The following is an 18258-nucleotide window of genomic DNA, read 5'->3' on the forward strand; positions in this document are numbered from 1 at the left end:
TGTACATTAAGGCGACAGCCGATTTTTTTTGGATTTCAAAGAGTTTAATATTGTGACTCTAGGCCTAAAAGTTAAGTGCTGGAAATTTTAGCCAAATTGGACAATGATTTCGAGACACACATCTAGGTCAAAGTTTAGATATATGCTAAATTTTTACTATTTATATGAAATAAATGGGTGAAACTCGTTAATTTTCTGCATTGTTTTCCAGAAATATGTAGATTTATATTAATGAAAATTACATTAAAAAAATTGTTAGAGATTAACACTGTATCTCCTTCATTATCGCTAAAATTCGCATTGCAAACAAATGCAAATTTTTCAGTTTTTTAAAAATGTTTGCTACTGACTAAATACTTTTGCAATTGAATTTAAAAGAATCGAAATGTATATGTAATTGTACTGGTTACTTTTCTTTAAATTAAGCAACATACAGATGGTGCTTTTAAAAAGACTTTTTTCCATTCGAAATTAATCTATATCTTCAAATTGAGATCTAATTTCTTCGGCAACTCGTTGTAAACCATGTGCTAATCATGTTACATGAATAATTTTTAAATAAAATACCTTTAGACAAACCTTTAGTCATAGAGAACATAGAGCGGAAACTCGAAAAAAACTCAAACAAAAAAATTACTCAAAAAAGTTGCACATACGAGTGTTGTTTTTGTTTTCACATAGTTTCTTTTACTAATACATTCTCAACACTTAGGTTTTTGACAACTGAGTTAGGTCTTTGACAGGAGAGTTTCCACTCTATGTCTTTAGCTGCTACAAATATAAATCTAAAGAAAATTAAATATGCAAGAAATTGGAAAAATGTGCTAAATATATGCATTTAAAAGAAAAATATGCATTTATAACAAAATATGCAAAAATATGCAACAACAAATCGATGCCATTTTGTTGCAAATTCTTCGATTCGGAAAGATAAATTGTCAAAAGTGATTTTGAGTTACTGAATACAAACATGCATTTGCATAGAAATCCTTGCCCTGATAATAAATATTTATTTTTATTAGAATTCAGTGGTTAGAAGCGGGACAGTCACGCAAAAATCGGGACATTTGGCAACACTACACACACATAACACACACAGTTCATTCATTTAAAAAGTGTGTTTCTTGTATGTTTTTATCAGTCATGGATTTTAATTTGTTTTATTTGACTTGTTTTTGCAAAATAAATTGTACTCGTTTTAGTTGATTTTGAGCCAGTGTGTGAGTGGTGTAGTGAGAGAAGCACGGAAATTCCAAGCTTTTATTAGTCGTATAACGCAACAAGCTTTAAATTAACCCATACACATGTCTTTGCGTCATCTACATTTCCACTCAAATCGGCAAAATTTGGAGTGTTTGTTTTGTTTCAAGTGTGTAGATGCAATTACAACTAATCGGTTGTAAGTTTGTAATTAATTATTGACTAAACTTAGAATGTCATGTGACACATACCACCACCTCCGTTTGCCTGCATAGATCGTGACTCCACTGTTGCGTCCATGTATTGGTAAATGGTGACTGGACCCTGGTACTGGGTCATTGGACCGATAACCACATCTGTCGAATTTGAGAGGTTTACAACACTGGTCGGTTGTAAGGCCGGATTAGCGAACATACTCTGCGGCAGTGATGTGGGCAAGGATGGCGCATTCGGTGTCTGACGTCCCGATAGATTCCATAACACATTGTTTGCAGCAGTATTTGCTGCAGCATTATACGAATGTTGTTCGGCACTGTTTGGTTCTTGCATGTTTTTTTTTAAATTACAATTACAACAAACTAAACTAGCTATTCTTTCGTGTTGCACATGCGTAATTAAGATTATACATAAGTAAATATTATTTTGCGTCTACGGCATTATTCCAACAACTAATCCACATTTGCATGTAAATAAGATTTTGTAAATAATCTTGGTTTCCGATTACAAATATTCAACACTATTACGATCGACCGGACCGAAAGCAATCTCAATTGATACTGAGGAGAATTGCATTCAACTACATTTTGATATTTGTGTGTTGATATTCAGTGTTGCCGCAACCTCAAAATATTTGTAAACAAGTTTTTTTTTTTAAAAAAAAAATAACCAAACAAAATATTTTTATTAAATACAATATTTTCTAAAATATCAACAAAAGTATGAAATTACAATTTTTAATATTGTACTTAAAAATAAATTCTATATGAAGATTTTAACCTTAAGAGTATTATGAAAATCATAGACCTATATTCGGCTGTGCCGAAACTTATATACCCTTCACCAAATTATACTTTTAAATAAAAATTTTAAATATTTTTAGATAAACAAAATTAAAAAAAAAATTAATTTGTTAGCGAACAAAATTTTATGGCAAAAAAAATGTTTTTTTTAATTCTAGGTAAAAAATATTTTTCTCGATTTTGATCATTGTAGGTCCGACTTACTTTGTCCTTATATACGCCGATGCAAAGGTCTTTGATTTCCATATTGTCTTTTTTAATGACTTAGTAATCCCGATATAGATGAAATATAGGTCAAAAATCAAGGTTGTCCTGGTTTTTTCCTTATATCTCAGTCATTTGTAGGCTGATTGTCTCGATTTTAAATAGCAACCGAGCCCTATATATTGATGTATGAAGCAAGTATGTAAGTTATTTGGCGGCTACGGAAAGTTGATTTCAACATACAGACGGTCAGACGGACATGCCTATATCGACCCCGCTATCTATAACGATTCAGATCATATATACTTTGTGATATTGCGGTTATATGGAGGGTAGGGTCAATTATGTACCGTTCTTTACAAATGTTAGTAGAAATATTTAGGTTCATATTAAACATGTTTATGTCCAATTTCATCACGATATTAATTATTATAAGACAATTATGAACGTTGAAGTCATTTTTTGAGGGAACAAATCGTCCCCTTAATAAAACACTTTGTGGAAGTAGAATTTCACCAAATTTTGGACACATATAAAATCAGTTATGTCGATTCTTATTATGCAATAAAAACTTTTGTTTTATTGAGGGGACGAAATATTTACCAATTTTCGTCATACTTTACAGTATAAGTTCAGAGTACTTAGTACTAGCAGTTCAAAATTTTATCAGGATTGCCCTATAATCAACATATTGCGGCTAGGTGAAATCATGGAACGATATTGCCCATTTTCTATAACAAACCTTATCAACAGAGAGTATTTGAGGAGCTAGCTCCTTTCGTTTGGGCCCTATCAACAAACGGACCCAGAATATATGTAATGTGTGTCTGCGACAAATATTTTGATGTGTTACAAACGGAATGACAAAATCTTTTTTGATGGTGGGTACCTTATATATAAATAGGCCACACGTTTTTTTGTGGTACACTTTTAAGTATGTTATTGTCCACCAATATTGATGAAACATACATATTGCTGGCTTAACTTGCAAAGGCTCTAAGTCCATATTTTAAAATTTTACAGGAGAGACAAAAAACATTCAAACTTTTTTTTGCGTAAATATTTTTGAATTCTGTAAACGCAATTTTTTTTGTATTTGTGTTTTTTTTCGATGTGCGTAAAACAAAAATGATAACATAAGTATTTGCCGAGATAAAAGGTTTTTTGGACTTAGAGCTTTTCCTATTGCTTAGTTTGTATTTTTTCTATGGACTTAGGTCTTTTTCTTAGAACTTGTCTTTCATTTCTTATTTACTAGTTTTTATATCTGGATTACTTATCTAATGATAGAAATTTCAAAGTCCATTGCAACGATTTATATAAGGCTATAGAAAGTTGGACCTACAATGGGCAAAAATCAGGAATAATATATTTTAACCCGAATTTTTTTTTCATCAAACAATTTTTTTTCCCATAATTTTTTTTTTAATTTTTAAAGATTTAAAAAAATTTTTAAATATTTAAAAAATTTTAAAAATTTAAAAAAAATGTAAAAAAAAAAATTTGGAAAAAACTTTTTTAAGAAGGATATATAAGATTCGGCACAGCCAAATATAGCTCTCCTACTTGTTTATCACTAATAATTTTAAAAAACTTGAAAAAAAACAATTTAGAAAAAAACATTTTTTTTAAATTTTAAAAAAACATTTCGATAAAATGTGGTATATACACTTTTTTAGGCCCAAGGACGAAGCATATTGAAACTAGCTGAAATCGGTCCATTATTTCCCCTAGCTCCCATACAAATGTCCTCCCGAAATATTTTTACTATGGAAATCATGTCATAATCTATAGTCTATAATTAGTCATAGCCCATATACAGGGCCCGCTTCCAAAAATCACTTTAACGACATTAATCTATTAAAAATGTTGGTATACACATAAAATTCAACGCAAATAACTTTAATGGCGATCGGCCCATAATTAGTCATAGTTCCCAAATAAGACCCTCTTCCGAAAATTACTTTTTTAAATTTTAAAAGAAAAAAATGGTTGGGCATGACCGACCATTTTTTCTTACTTACTTGTTTTAATACATGTCATTGAACAATTTGACAGAAATGGTTAAACTGTACTTTTTATAGGGACTTAGAACATTTTCTTGTGATAAATTGTGTTAAATTGGACTAAGCGCTTTTGCTCATCACTACAAAACAACAACAAAATGCGAGATAACTCCAATTTTTTTCTTTGTAATCAATGTATTTTTACTTATTGTACATTACTGCATTAAAATCTCAATTTCTAAAAAAAGTGGACTTAGAGACTTTGCATGTTAAGCCAGCGATATATGGTTTAAAAGGTTTTTTTTCTCTAGATGTGCACAATATAAAAGTGGAAAAAAGCGTTTTAAACCTCCGGCGGGTGAGAAGGTCCCTGGGGACCTTTTTTCATGGGTTTTCAGTACAAGGTCCCTGTGGACCTTGTACTTCATATAAGGGCAATTTCTCCTCAACCGTCGGAGGGTTAAAAGTGGTCGAATTTCGGCCACCAGGCGATCCTAGTAAAAATAAATACACATCACTGAAAATAACCAATTTTGGTTAAAAATAACTAAAATGGCAACGCTGACTGTCATTCACTTACGAACTAATATTCGTTAAAATGCTCTCACATCCATACATACACTCAGTCCGACCGACAGACGACAATCAGTCATACATATCAACTGCATACTAATGTACATATGTACGTAAATTAATGTTTGTATTTATTTTTATATTTTTATTTGAAAAAAAAAAAATAAAGTGTTGAGAGAAAAATCAATTCGGATTTGGAATTTGTTTGTGTAAAATACTCTAACAAGACGAATAAATATTAATTTTGTATCTCATCAAAATGTTGATCGTTCACTGAAAATATTCTTTAATGCACACTATTATTGAAGGATCTTATTATCTTTTGGATGATCAACTTTAATTCTGTGTCTCCGACTGGCACACAGTGCATAGTGGTTTTGAAACATTATTTTTTTTAATAAATCGGTATCTCGGGAATTATTGGAGATAGTGTTACGAAATTTCACATGGTTGGAGCTGAAGCTCTGCAGAAGCTCCCCTTTTAAAATGTGTTGTACCAACCTTTCCTTTAATTCAGCATGTGCTTGAATTCATAAGTTACATTTGATATGTAAGTATACACATTTTGCATGGAATATATGAAAAAAAATTTAAAATTTTTTAAAGGGGGCAAGTAAGTATAAGCATATTATATAAGTATTTGGTATTGGTGAAAACCGTAGGACTTTAGGACTGATATTTTAGTAAAACGAAATAATTTTATGAATTTTTCGGACGTCATTTACCTTAAAAACTAAAAAGCAAAAAGTACTTTTGAATATTGATACCGAATAAAAATTTCATATTCCATTCCTGATACGATCGCGTTCGTCCCCTATAAATGTAATAACGACGATGGAAAATAGTAAAACTAGCAGGCAACATTTTATTCAAAAATATGTACACAGCAAAAATATAAAAATTAGTTTAAATTACGAAATGGATTATATTAATTAAAACAATTTTGAATTTGCTCGGATCATCAAAATGTTTAATTGAAAATAATCCAATTAAATATAGTAATTGAATTCCTTTACATATTTCAATTAAGTTTTTCGTATATAATTTATGTAATGTAATGTATAAGTTGTGTCTTATCTTTTTATTCTGAATCATTTGTCATATAAAAAAGCCTTACAAAAAACGAAAATCTCACATTTGACAAATTTTAACAGTTGTTTTTAAAAATGATTTTAATTAAACAAAACTCTAGAATTGTATAATCTTTTTACTCCAAATATGAACAAAAATTAGTTGGATGAAGAAAAACACATTTTCTGTGAAATTGTCCGGAAGGAACAATGGGATAATTTTTATTTTGAAATTTCAAGTGGGCATGGTTCCTCTCATACATGAGCAATTCCACCGTTGGTATGAATATTTGAGGCACAAATGGGAGTGGGCGTTGCACCTCACATATGCTGTGAGGTATGTAAAATTTCATAAAATTGTTCAAAAGCGTTTCTGCCGTTTTTATAAATATTTGAGGAAAAACTTGGCGGAGTATTGATAGAGGGCGTGGCACCTACCATATGAAGTAAATTTAAAAAATCGAATATATAGAATACTATTAGAGATAGAGTCCATAAATTTTGTACGGGTAATTCTACCATCAATATTAATATTTAGGGCAAGAATGATCGGACCATCAGTAGTGGGCGTGGCTCCTCCCATACAATGTAAATACTAACATTCATATATATTTGTATAATGGTAATATATAAAGCCTTGAAAAAACTTTGTTTAGGTCAAAAATGGGCAAACTAGCAATAGTATGGTGAAAGCTATAGCCTTAAGCTTGAAAAAAACTTTAGAATATATTGAAAAAGGCTATCGTAACAATTGTAGAAAAATCAAAACAGAACCCTCGTGAAAATATTATATATGTATGATTACTATAAGCTTATCCTTGCAATTGTAGAATAAACTTACGAAAATAATATTAGCGGTATTCACAATGTAGAGTAGTTGGCCTGGTAATGTAGTAAAAGAGCACAATATCAAAAAACTAAAAACAAAATACATTAGAAATTGAAATGTTTGTCAATAAATAGCTTTTCTGCTGTTTTACTAGGCCAAGTACTCTACATTGTGAATGCCGCTGTTGTATTAATTTTTTTATAGAAAAGCTTATTCGTCTCAATATTTGTATGAGCTTTTTTATATAATTGTAGAATAAGCTTCACAAATAATATATTATTTGTTGATTTTATTATTTAAAAGAAGATCAATTACTTCTTTAGTTTGTCTTCTAACACTTTTTTATATTTATTAGCAGGGCAACCAAAAATATGCAATATCATATTTTTTGCTGTGCGTCGTATAAACATATGAGTTAGTTATTTATCCGTTTCAGACAATTATAAGAATTTTCGCATCGATTTGTTAGTGCATATTTAACTCATAACTGCATATTTTCTATTTTCCCATTATTTTGTTTTCTAAATATAATTTTATTGCTTGTATAGTAATTTTTCATTTCTATATTTTACAATTTTGTTAAGGTCCAATGATAATTTGCCTAAGCTACTTAAAGAAAAAAATAGAGTACCCATAATCGAATTATCTGCATTAAATTTTCATTGACTTAAGGGATCTTAGTTTCCATATATTTGAATTAAATTAAAAATATTCACACACAAATATCAAAATTTAACAAATAGTAAAAAATACATAAAAAATTAAAAGAAAAGAAAATGGGCAACTTCTTATCAAAATACATTTAAAAAAAAACTTAAGGTTGCTTGAGACAGTTATGGTTGGGCATTAACAGTTTACCACTAATGTATAATTAAACATCTTTCCAGCAATTGTTCAGAATATTAAGATCCATCGAAAATATCATGTTCAAAAATATCGAAAATATCACGTTTGTTACAAATTGTAACAAAGATATTAGGAAATCATTAAAAAACAATCAATTGATGAGAAAGGAAGAAACATAGGAAATGTCACGGTATTTTGATTTCCAATAATAAAAATGCAAAAAAGGTTTTCTTATTTTTCCGCAGTTTTAAAGAAAACAAATAATTTCACTATTGTTAGGCTTTTTGACAATTTTGTTTAAATTTTTGAAGTCAAATTTAGATGTTAATCTTAATATATGATAAATGCTCCAAAATCCACTGCAATTTTTTACCAAATAATTACAAACGCTCTCTATAGCGATTTGGAAACATAATTATGATATCTTTAACCGTTAAAATTTTACATTAAATCAAATTTTATATTTTTATTCGTGGAAAATCACCATATGAAAGTTTTTTTAGTTTTTAAGGTAAATGAAGTCACAAAATTTTATAAAATTATTTAATTTTACTAAAATATCAATCCCCAGGTCATAATGTTTTCAACAATATCAAATACTTATATAAAAAGCCTTTATTTACTCCTCAGAAGTTCCACAAACCTTGCCCGCTTTGACAAATTTGTACATTTTTTCATATAATGCGTGCAAAAATCTGTTACACTAAAATTTCTGTTAAGTCAGTATGTGTTTGAATTTCAAATTTTGGGACTTCATTTACCTTAAAAACTAAAAAAACTTTCATATGGTGATTTTCCACGAATAAAAATATAAAATTTGATTTAATGTAAAATTTTAACGGTTAAAGATATCATAACAAAATTGGGAACTAATTTAGATCCAAATGTCCTTAAATTAATGACATTATAATTTTTGACATTTTTTATTTTCAAATACCGAAATTCCTAAAACGGGGAAAATGTGTTCCAAAAACTGAGTTTTTTTAGAAAAGTGCCTACTGTGACGCTATTTACCGTGTGATAGTAAAACAACTTTCTAAGTATTTAAACAACATATAGGGTTATACAAATACGGAACTTTTTCGAGGATCGGTGCTTTGCCTTTTTAGAATTTTTTACTGAAACCTAAATATTTTTTTTAAAATTGTCCAAGTTTGGATAGGTCTGGGGGATATTGTGTCCGCTTAAGTGAGCCCAATTTTACTTTACATGCTTTTGCATTAAGTTTTCTTTCCGGAACATATAAAATTGTATATAGTCCCAAAGAAAATTTGTTTCTACACAAGAAAAAATATAGGGACTTTTTTAGGAAAAATCGTAAAAAATTAGGCCCATTTTACATGTTCCAACTTTGGATGCGTGTAACTTTTTACACGGACGAGATAACTGTTACCAAATTCGACCCTCCGTAGGGCCGCCATATCTAAAAAACAAAAAAAATTGAGCAAAATTAAAAAAAAAAAAAATAATAAACCTAAATATCTCTTCAACTGAAGGAGATAACCTACACATGTAAGCGCAGATCTTCTCAAGGACTATATATATTTTAAATTTCAGCTCATTCGGATCATAAATGAATTTTTGGGGATTTTTTTAAAAATTTTGAGACCCGAGGTGACCAACTTTGAGGGGGCACAAACTGGCCCGTATTACCCCTAGGAAGCTGAACAAATGTAATTCAACTCAAAAACACCTCAGCTCTAACCATGTGAAATTTTGTAATAATATCTCCAATAGTTCCCGAGATACCGAATTATTTCAAAAAAAAAAAGTTTCTAAACCACTGTGCAGCGTATGCTACTACGCTAAAAATTATTTATTAATTAATTTTATACCATATTAATGTATAAAAAGTACCAAAAAGAGGGATTAATTTAACCCCTTATACGTTCAAATTTTTAAAAAGTGACAAAATCCATTTGAATTTTTTTAGAAGGACTTCAAAAGTTCAATTTTGGGTAAAATGTTTGTGTGGGAAAATTCGAAAATCGGCTTTACGAATGAACCAAATGGATATAATGTAGTATTTTAGTTTTCTAAAACCATCTTCAGGAAATTTCGTTTCCAATGAAACCGGTTTGGAGCTAATTGGTTGGATGGTTTCAGAGTCTATATACTTATATTATACTCGCTGAACCCGGTCCGCGTTACTGGCCTTTAGAAAACATCTGTTTTATATTGCATCTCGATTTTTCAAAAATTCAGTATAATATTTGACGACTTGTTCTTCGTTCATCTGACTATACAGTGTTATCCGCTGGGCTATTTTGAAGATTCCCTGAAAATTTCATCAAAATCGGTCAAGCCGTTTTTGAGTTCATTCGGAATATACATCCATTTGTATATATGTATATTAGAGTGACAATCAGTTGTATGGAAAAATTTTTTTGTTAAAATTTTGAAGAGTGCCGGGTGGAATATTGTGACACTAGGCCTAAAAGTTAAGTACTGAAAATTTGAGCCAAATCGGTCAACGATTTCTGGACGCGCATTGAGGTCAAAGTTCAGATTTATGCAAAATTTTACTCGTTAAATTCCTGCACTGTTTTCTAGAAATGAATAGATTTATTTATATTAATGAATATTACATTAAAAATTTATTTTTGGAAGTTAACCCTGCATCTCCTTTGGGTCAAAATGACCCAAAAACTGTATTATCGCCAAAATTCAGATATTTTAAAAATTTTGCTACTAAATAAATACTTTTGCAATTGAATGCAAAAGAATCGAAATGTGTACGTAATTATCGTTGTAATGAGATATAAATGACAAAATTTGGTTAAAAAATTTTAAAGTTATTACCAGGGAAACCGGAAATATGCTCTAAAAAAAGTGTTTTAAGCGCTTTAAATATGCAGTAAAAACTTTAAAATATGCTCTTAAAATTTAAAAAATATGCTCTAAAAAAAACAAACTATTTTGAGTGGGTTTAGATTCACAATTGACCTATATAGGAACAATGCGCATGGCACCTCACATACAAAGTAAAAATTTATTAATGTATATCTGGAGTACGATTATAGTGGGAGTCTTCAAACTTTGTGTGAACCAGAGCTGTAAATGAATCACTCATTTTTGAATTAATTCGCGAATCATTCACACAAAAAAATGAATTGAATGAAATTTGAGTCAATTCAAATGAATTTGGTAAAAATGAATTGCAATTCGTTTCCAATTCAAATGAATTGAATTGATTTTGAATTAATTCAAATGAATTTGGTAAAAATGAATTGCAATTCGTTTCCAATTCAAATGAATTGAATTGATTTTGAATTAATTCAATTCATTTACAATTCATTTGAATTGAATTGATTTTGAATTAATTCAAACGAATTAAAAAAAAAATTAGCAATTCATTTCCAACTCCGACGCGAAATTCGCAGCATATTTAGCAGATTCTTCAATGTCATTAAGTATGCAGTATAATTAATCAACGGTTAAAAAGTCTTCCTTTAAATATAATGCGCCGTTACCATCGTCAGCTGGTGTTGAAAGATTATTTTCGTACGCCTCTATTCTAAACATCCCTAAACGTGGATTTCTTTCAGATGATAATTTTGAAAAGCTATTGTTGTTTAAGGTGAATGATGCATTCTAATTAAATCTAATTAGCCTTATTAATGAAACTCAATTGTGTTTTGAACTACATACATTGTTAGTTTTCCTTATTTTTGATTATTTTTGGAAGATAGTTTTATTTTTTTGAAATAAATATAATATAAATATTAGCAAAAAGTTTGTTGTTGGGTGGTCGTGGGTCACAAAATTTCAAAAATTATTAATTGCTTCTTGAATATTAAATATGTTTTGTCGTTCAGCGTATTTCAAAATAAAAATCAGTTCTTCTTGAATAAATAAACTCCAAACACCATGTTTTCATTGATCAGGCGCGTATACAGGACAAGGCTTTTCAATTTTTGTACTGGATATTTTCATTTTGGTAGGAGAAATCTTTCATTCCCCCTAGAGATCTGCTCTTGAATTTGATTGATTGCAACTCATTTTTGAATCATTCATTTGAATTGCTATTCTTTTTTCTAATTCATTTGAATTAATTCAAAATCAATTCAATTCAAATGAATTGTAAATGAATTGCAATTCATTTTTACAAATTCATTTGAATTGGAAATGAATTGAAATTCATTTCTGCCTAATTCGTTTGAATTGATTCAAATTTCATTCAATTCATTTTTTCAATTCAATGAATTAATTCAAAATTTAGCTAATTCATAATGAATTAAAATCAAAAAAGAATGATTCATTTACAGCTCTGGTGTGAACTATGGCTGAACATCGTTTGCCGGGACAGCTAGTTTTATATAAATATAAAGGCAATTCTTCAATTAAGGTTATTATTGCAATAAATTATTATTAAAATAGTGCTTATTTTATATTAAAACAAGTAAGAAAGTATGGCCGGTCAAGCCCGACCATATAATACCATATAAAAGAGTAAAAACATTTTTCTTTTAAAATTTCAATAATTTGTATTTTTGAGTGATTTTCGGAAGTGGGCCTTATATGGAATTAGGTCGTGTGATTTGTGTCTATATGAAAGTTTACTATGTTGAATTTTGTGAGTATACCAACATTTTTAAGCGATTTATGCACGTTAAAGTGATTTTCGGAAGCGGGTCTATATGGGAGCTATGACTAATTATGGACCGATCGTAACAAAATTTAGTGACATGAATTTTGTATATATAAAACTTATTTGGAGCGCAATTTGTGGAGATACATTTATAAATTAAAGATTTATGACCGATAAAGTCCAATTTCGGAAGGACATTTGTATGGGGGCTAGGAGAAATAATGGACCGATTTCAGCCAGTTTCAATAGGCTTGGTCCTTGGGACGAAAAAATAATATGTACTAAATTTGATCGAAATATCTTCAAAATTGCGACCTGTACACTGCGCACAAGGTTTACATGGACAGCCAGCCAGCCGACCAGACGGGCGGACGGACATCGTTTAATCGACTCAGAAAGTGATTCTAAGTCGATCGGTATACTTTAAGGTGGGTGTTAGACTAATATTTTTGGGCGTTACAAACATCTGCACAAACGCATAATACCCTCCCCACTATGGTGGTGCAGAGTATAAAAAAGCCATCTATTTTGCAATTTTGAATTTTAAACAAAGGAAGTAAAAACCTGTAACACTACAGCGAAAAATAAGTAAGACAAAATTTGTTTTTGATAAAGTCAAAATATGCTATTAAACAGTAAAATGTGCTCTAAAAACGCAAAAATATAACATAAATATGCTCTTAAAACAAATATATGCAAAAATATGCATTTAATGGTAAAATATGCAAAAATATGCACTAACAAATCGATGCCAAAATTCTTAAATAGTTCTGAAACGTATAAATATCTTATCCATCTGCCCATTAGACTCACCAGGAAAAACATGCATTTGCATATTTTGGTTTCCCTGGTTATTACAAATTCGCCAGACCATTAACGTATTTCAGGCCACTTGAACAACAAATTTAAAAAAAAAATTAACATATTTCGAGAAAAATTAAAATAAAAGCTAATTTTTATTTAAAATATATCCGTATTTACTTATGTATGTGTTTTTGTCTTCGTAGGATACCGTTAACCTATTCGCAGGTATGGCCAAAAAAAAATATTTTTTTAACGGCTGTTTCAAATCTCCATTTTCAAATTTATAAAAATTTTGTTAAACAAATTTCAGAATTTTTTGATCATCACATTGGGATTTATTGAGATCAAAATAGGGAATAAAAATATGAAAAAATTATGTCAATACCTCTTACAGCTTTTCCGTACCTGCGATTTAAATTTTGCGATTTTCAAGAAAAACTAAATTTTTGTCCATATTTAGGCGAATGAGCCCAATTTCCTTAATGTTATAAATTTTAAGTAAAACCTATTCATAATATTATAGGTCTTGTAATTTTAAATATGGTCTGAAAGTTTTACTGAAATCGGAAAACGATAACCTTAAATCGTGAAAGTCAAATGTCAAATTTTTCAATATTTGGAATTTATAAAGAAAAGATAGCGAAATGTTATAAATTTTTGGGCCGATTTATAACATTAAGGAAATTGGGCTCATTCGCCTAAATATGGACAAAAAATTAGTTTTTCTTGAAAATAGCAAAATTTAAATCGCAGGTACGGAAAAGCTGTAAGAGGTATTGACATAATTTTTTCATATTTTTATTCCCTATTTTGATCTCAATAAATCCCAATGTGATGATCAAAAAATTCAGAAATTTGTTTAACAAAATTTTTATAAATTTGAAAATGGAGATTTGAAACAGCCGTTAAAAAAATATTTTTTTTTGGCCATACCTGCGAATAGGTTAACGGTATCCTACGAAGACAAAAACACATACACAAGTAAATACGGATATATTTTAAATAAAAATTAGCTTTTATTTTAATTTTTCTCGAAATATGTTAATTTTTTTTTCCTAAATTTTTTGTTCAAGTGGCCTGAAACACGTTAATGGTCTGGCGAATTTGTAATAACTTTAACATTTTTTAACCAAATTTTGTCATTTATATCTCATTACAACGATAATTACGTAAGCATTTCGATTCTTTTGCATTCAATTGCAAAAGTATTTATTTAGTAGCAAAATTTTTAAAATATCTGAAAAGTTTGCATTTTTTCTGAATTTTGGCGATAATACAGTTTTTGGGTCATTTTGACCCAAAGGAGATGCAGGGTTAACTTCCAAAAATAAATTTTTAATGTAATATTCATTAATATAAATAAATCTATACATTTCTAGAAAACAATGCAGAAATTTAACGAGTTTCTCCTATTTATTCCATATAAATAGTATAATTTTGCATATATCTGAACTTTGACCTCGATGCGCGTCCAGAAATCGTTGCCAGATTTGGCTCAAATTTTCAGCACTTAACATTTAGGCCTAGTGTCACAATATTCCACCCGGCACTCTTTGAAATCTAAAAAAAAATCGGCTGTCACTCTAATGTATATAGATGAAAAATGTTTGTATGAGAAACTTCGAAAATCTTCTTTACGAAAGCATCGAATGAACCTAATGTAGTATTTTAGGTGTCTAAAACCATATTCAGAAAATTTCCTTTCCAATGATACCAGTTTAGAGCTAATCGGTTGGATGGTCTCAGAGTCTATAACGGACATAGGTAAAAACATTTTTTGTATTTTATATATATAGAAGAATATAGAAGATAGAAGAATAAGATAGATTACCAATTATTTTACACGTTTATTAATTTTTTGAAAACGTTAGTCTTAGCAATTAATGAAATATTAAAATGTTTGTATTTGAAGTTTTTCCTAGACACAACTTTTATATTTAAGTTGGCAACGTAATAATAGTAGAAACACAAACCTCGTATATTACAAAACCTGACATATAGATGGCGCCGATTAACATGCATATACAAACAATAAATCACAATTATATTTTTACTAGCTCTTTTCACCTAGCGCTGGACAGGGTTTAATTTTTTTATTTTGGACCGATAATTGATTATTTTGCATTTCATTTAATTAAAGTATAATATGAATTTGATTGTATCGCTTAAATTAAATATGTACTTTTCTTTATACATATATCTGTATGTGTATATTATTGTAGTTGTAGGAATACCACTCAAACGCTATTGAAATTCAAGCCATGACAATTAGTTCAACTGTAAAAAATGAATTACAGCCTACTATTTCAGCCCTAATTAAAATCAAATTTCAAATCTTTTCGTTTCATTGATGCTTAAATGTCAGCTTATAAAGCAAAAAGTTTGTGAGAAAAATTATAGATATTTTTTCAATAAAAATACTTAAAAAGGCACTATTTATATTGATATCGAGATTACCAATCTCTGGTATGGAATTGATGACCGAATCAAATTTTGATACTGAATGTTCCAACATTCAGTAATCATTGATATTTGTACTGGCCAAGCCTGGTCAAGCCCGACCACATAATACCCTACACTAAGTACATGAGCAAAAACATTTTACTTCTAAAATATCAATAATTTATATTCGTGAGTGATTTTCGGAAGTGGGCCTTATATGGGAGCTATGACCAATTATGGACCGATCACCATGAAATTAGGTCGTGTGATTTATGTCTACATGAAAGTTATTTGTGGTGAATTTTGTGTGTATACCAACATTTTTAAGAGATTTATGCACGTTAAAGTGATTTTCGGAAGCGGGTCTATATGGGAGCTATGACTAATTATGGACCGATCGTAACAAAATTTGATGACATAAATTTCGTATATATAAAACTTATTTGGAGCGAAATTTGTGGAGATAAATACATTAATTAAACATTTATGACCGATAAAGTCCAATTTCGGGAGGACATTTGTATGGGGGATAGGTTCTTGGGCCGAAAAATTTATGTGTGCCAAATTTGATCGAAATATATGTTCAAAATTGCGACCTGTACTTTGCGCACAAGGTTTAATGGACAGCCAGCCAGCCGCCCAGCCAGACGGACGGACATCGTTTAATCGACTCAGAAAGTGATTGGGTATTGTAATATTTTTGGGCGTTACAAACATCTGCACAAACGCATTTTACCCTCCCCACTATGGTGGTGTAGGGTATAAAAATGTGATTACATTACCTGCAATAAAAATCCAGTTTATAGACTTGAACGAAACTGGAAACGAATTAACATGTATTTTGTTGTAGTAAAAAAAAAACAATACGACTGTGTTCTATAAACAGGCTGTTAAGAAATGAAATAAAAAAACTGGTTGGTTACTTGAAAGCTCAATAAGAATTTTTATTTACAAAATGTTTCATTAAATGTAATATTTTCTATTTAACTATTTTAAATATTTATTTAATTTTTCATGGGTGAATTTATAAATTCAATATTATTTAATAATTGTTTTATTTTATTATATTCATCATACATATAAATTGCATACATATCCATAGAAATTCATGCACGTACATATGTATTTTATATTTGTTATTCAGTTATTATTAATACTTATTACAATATTATAAATCTCATAAATCCTTTATGTATAAGTATTTCGTTAACAATTTCATTTTATATAAAAACAGTTTTTTAATAAAATAAACATTAAAAATAAATTAACTAAAAACAGCAACAACAATAGTTTGACTAATAAACCCACTGACTTACTGACTGACTGTCGGAATCCAATGTTAACAAATTTGACTAGTTTGTAGAATAATATTTAGTTAGTTAAATTTAAAATATATGAACTTACATTCATTCATTTATTCATACATAAATTTAGTTTATTTAATATAAAATTTTATAAAATAAAACATACGAATGCAGTTAAAATTTTGTTTGGTTTTTGTGTTGTCTGCAATTGAATTGAATTTGTAAAATATTTTTTAAAAATTGTCATTATAAATTTACAAACGAATTATTAATAATTATCATATGAATGTGTGTGAGTGAGTGTGTAGATAATTATGGGTTTATGTGTATGTAGGTGCATATAATATTTTAAAATTATTTATAAAATCTGTATTTTATTTTGGGAAGTTCTTGTACTGTAGTTTATGTAGTTTTAAAAATTAATTTGTAAGCTGCAATTGTATATGTAATTGATACTCTACTATATGAACATCGAATATTTTGTTTCAATCTCTTTATCCACCTGACCGATTTGACTTAAGAAATTTCGTATAACCTAAAATTTTGATAAATAAGAGGACAAGAACTCACGTATATGAGTATATTTGTTGTGATTGATAAATATTACTCTAAGCAAACATTATTAAAACATTTCGTTTGCTTTATACATTTTATCCACTATGTTTCAAAATAATACAAAAATATTTTTAAGTCAATTTCATGCACCGAAATTCATTTTTAAAATTCTTTAAAAAAATTTGTTTTCAATATTTTTTACATACATTCATAACTAGTGTTTTCTTTTTGTACGTCTAGATTTAGCCAAAAAATCTCGACTTAAAAAAACACAAGTAATGGCCTTTCTATATTACTGTAATGATATAAACATTTTTAAATAATAGCAGAAAATAATTGTATTATGATTAAAAATAAATTAATATTGTTAAAAAAATTACAAGAAATAAATAAATCTGTCCAAATCTTTTGCCAAAAAAAAATCGAATTTCGGCCTAACTCTTGGTGAATATAAAATATGGTGCGAAAAAAGGGAACATATTGATTTAAAGCAACTTTTATCTAAATTAAACAATGATAATTGTTTAGCCACTAAAAAATTAATTTAGCCTTTAGCCATATTTTTATTATCAGTTAGCCCTTTTTAATGGCTAAATAAAAACTTATATATATATTTACTCTAACGATCTGAAATTTTTGCTGTTGAAAATGAGTAAAATCAGTTCTAATATTATGGCAAAAATTAACTAAAAATAATGAACCAGTAAACAATTTAAGCAGTTTTAAGTTGGAACCCTCCCACAGTTAAATGGTCATAAAATCTATGCTATAGTTCAGCTATGAACATTATCTGATATCTGATAAAATATAAAATA

The 18258-nt window shown here is 28.9% G+C and overlaps 1 protein-coding gene across 1 annotated transcript in view; it reads right to left on the minus strand.

The window, feature by feature from the left end:
- Window positions 1–1965, minus strand: part of PGRP-LA (Peptidoglycan recognition protein LA) — a 29371-nt gene extending 27406 nt beyond the window's left edge. Inside the window, exon 1 of the mRNA XM_065504614.1 lies at window positions 1452–1965. Coding sequence (XP_065360686.1) covers window positions 1452–1749 — 298 coding nt within the window. The 5' untranslated portion in view covers window positions 1750–1965. The remainder of the gene's footprint in view (window positions 1–1451) is intronic.
- Window positions 1966–18258: the final 16293 nt, after the last annotated feature.

This window comes from Calliphora vicina, chromosome 3 (assembly GCF_958450345.1).
Source record: "Calliphora vicina chromosome 3, idCalVici1.1, whole genome shotgun sequence".
In the NCBI taxonomy this organism is placed as follows: Eukaryota; Metazoa; Arthropoda; class Insecta; order Diptera; family Calliphoridae; genus Calliphora; species Calliphora vicina.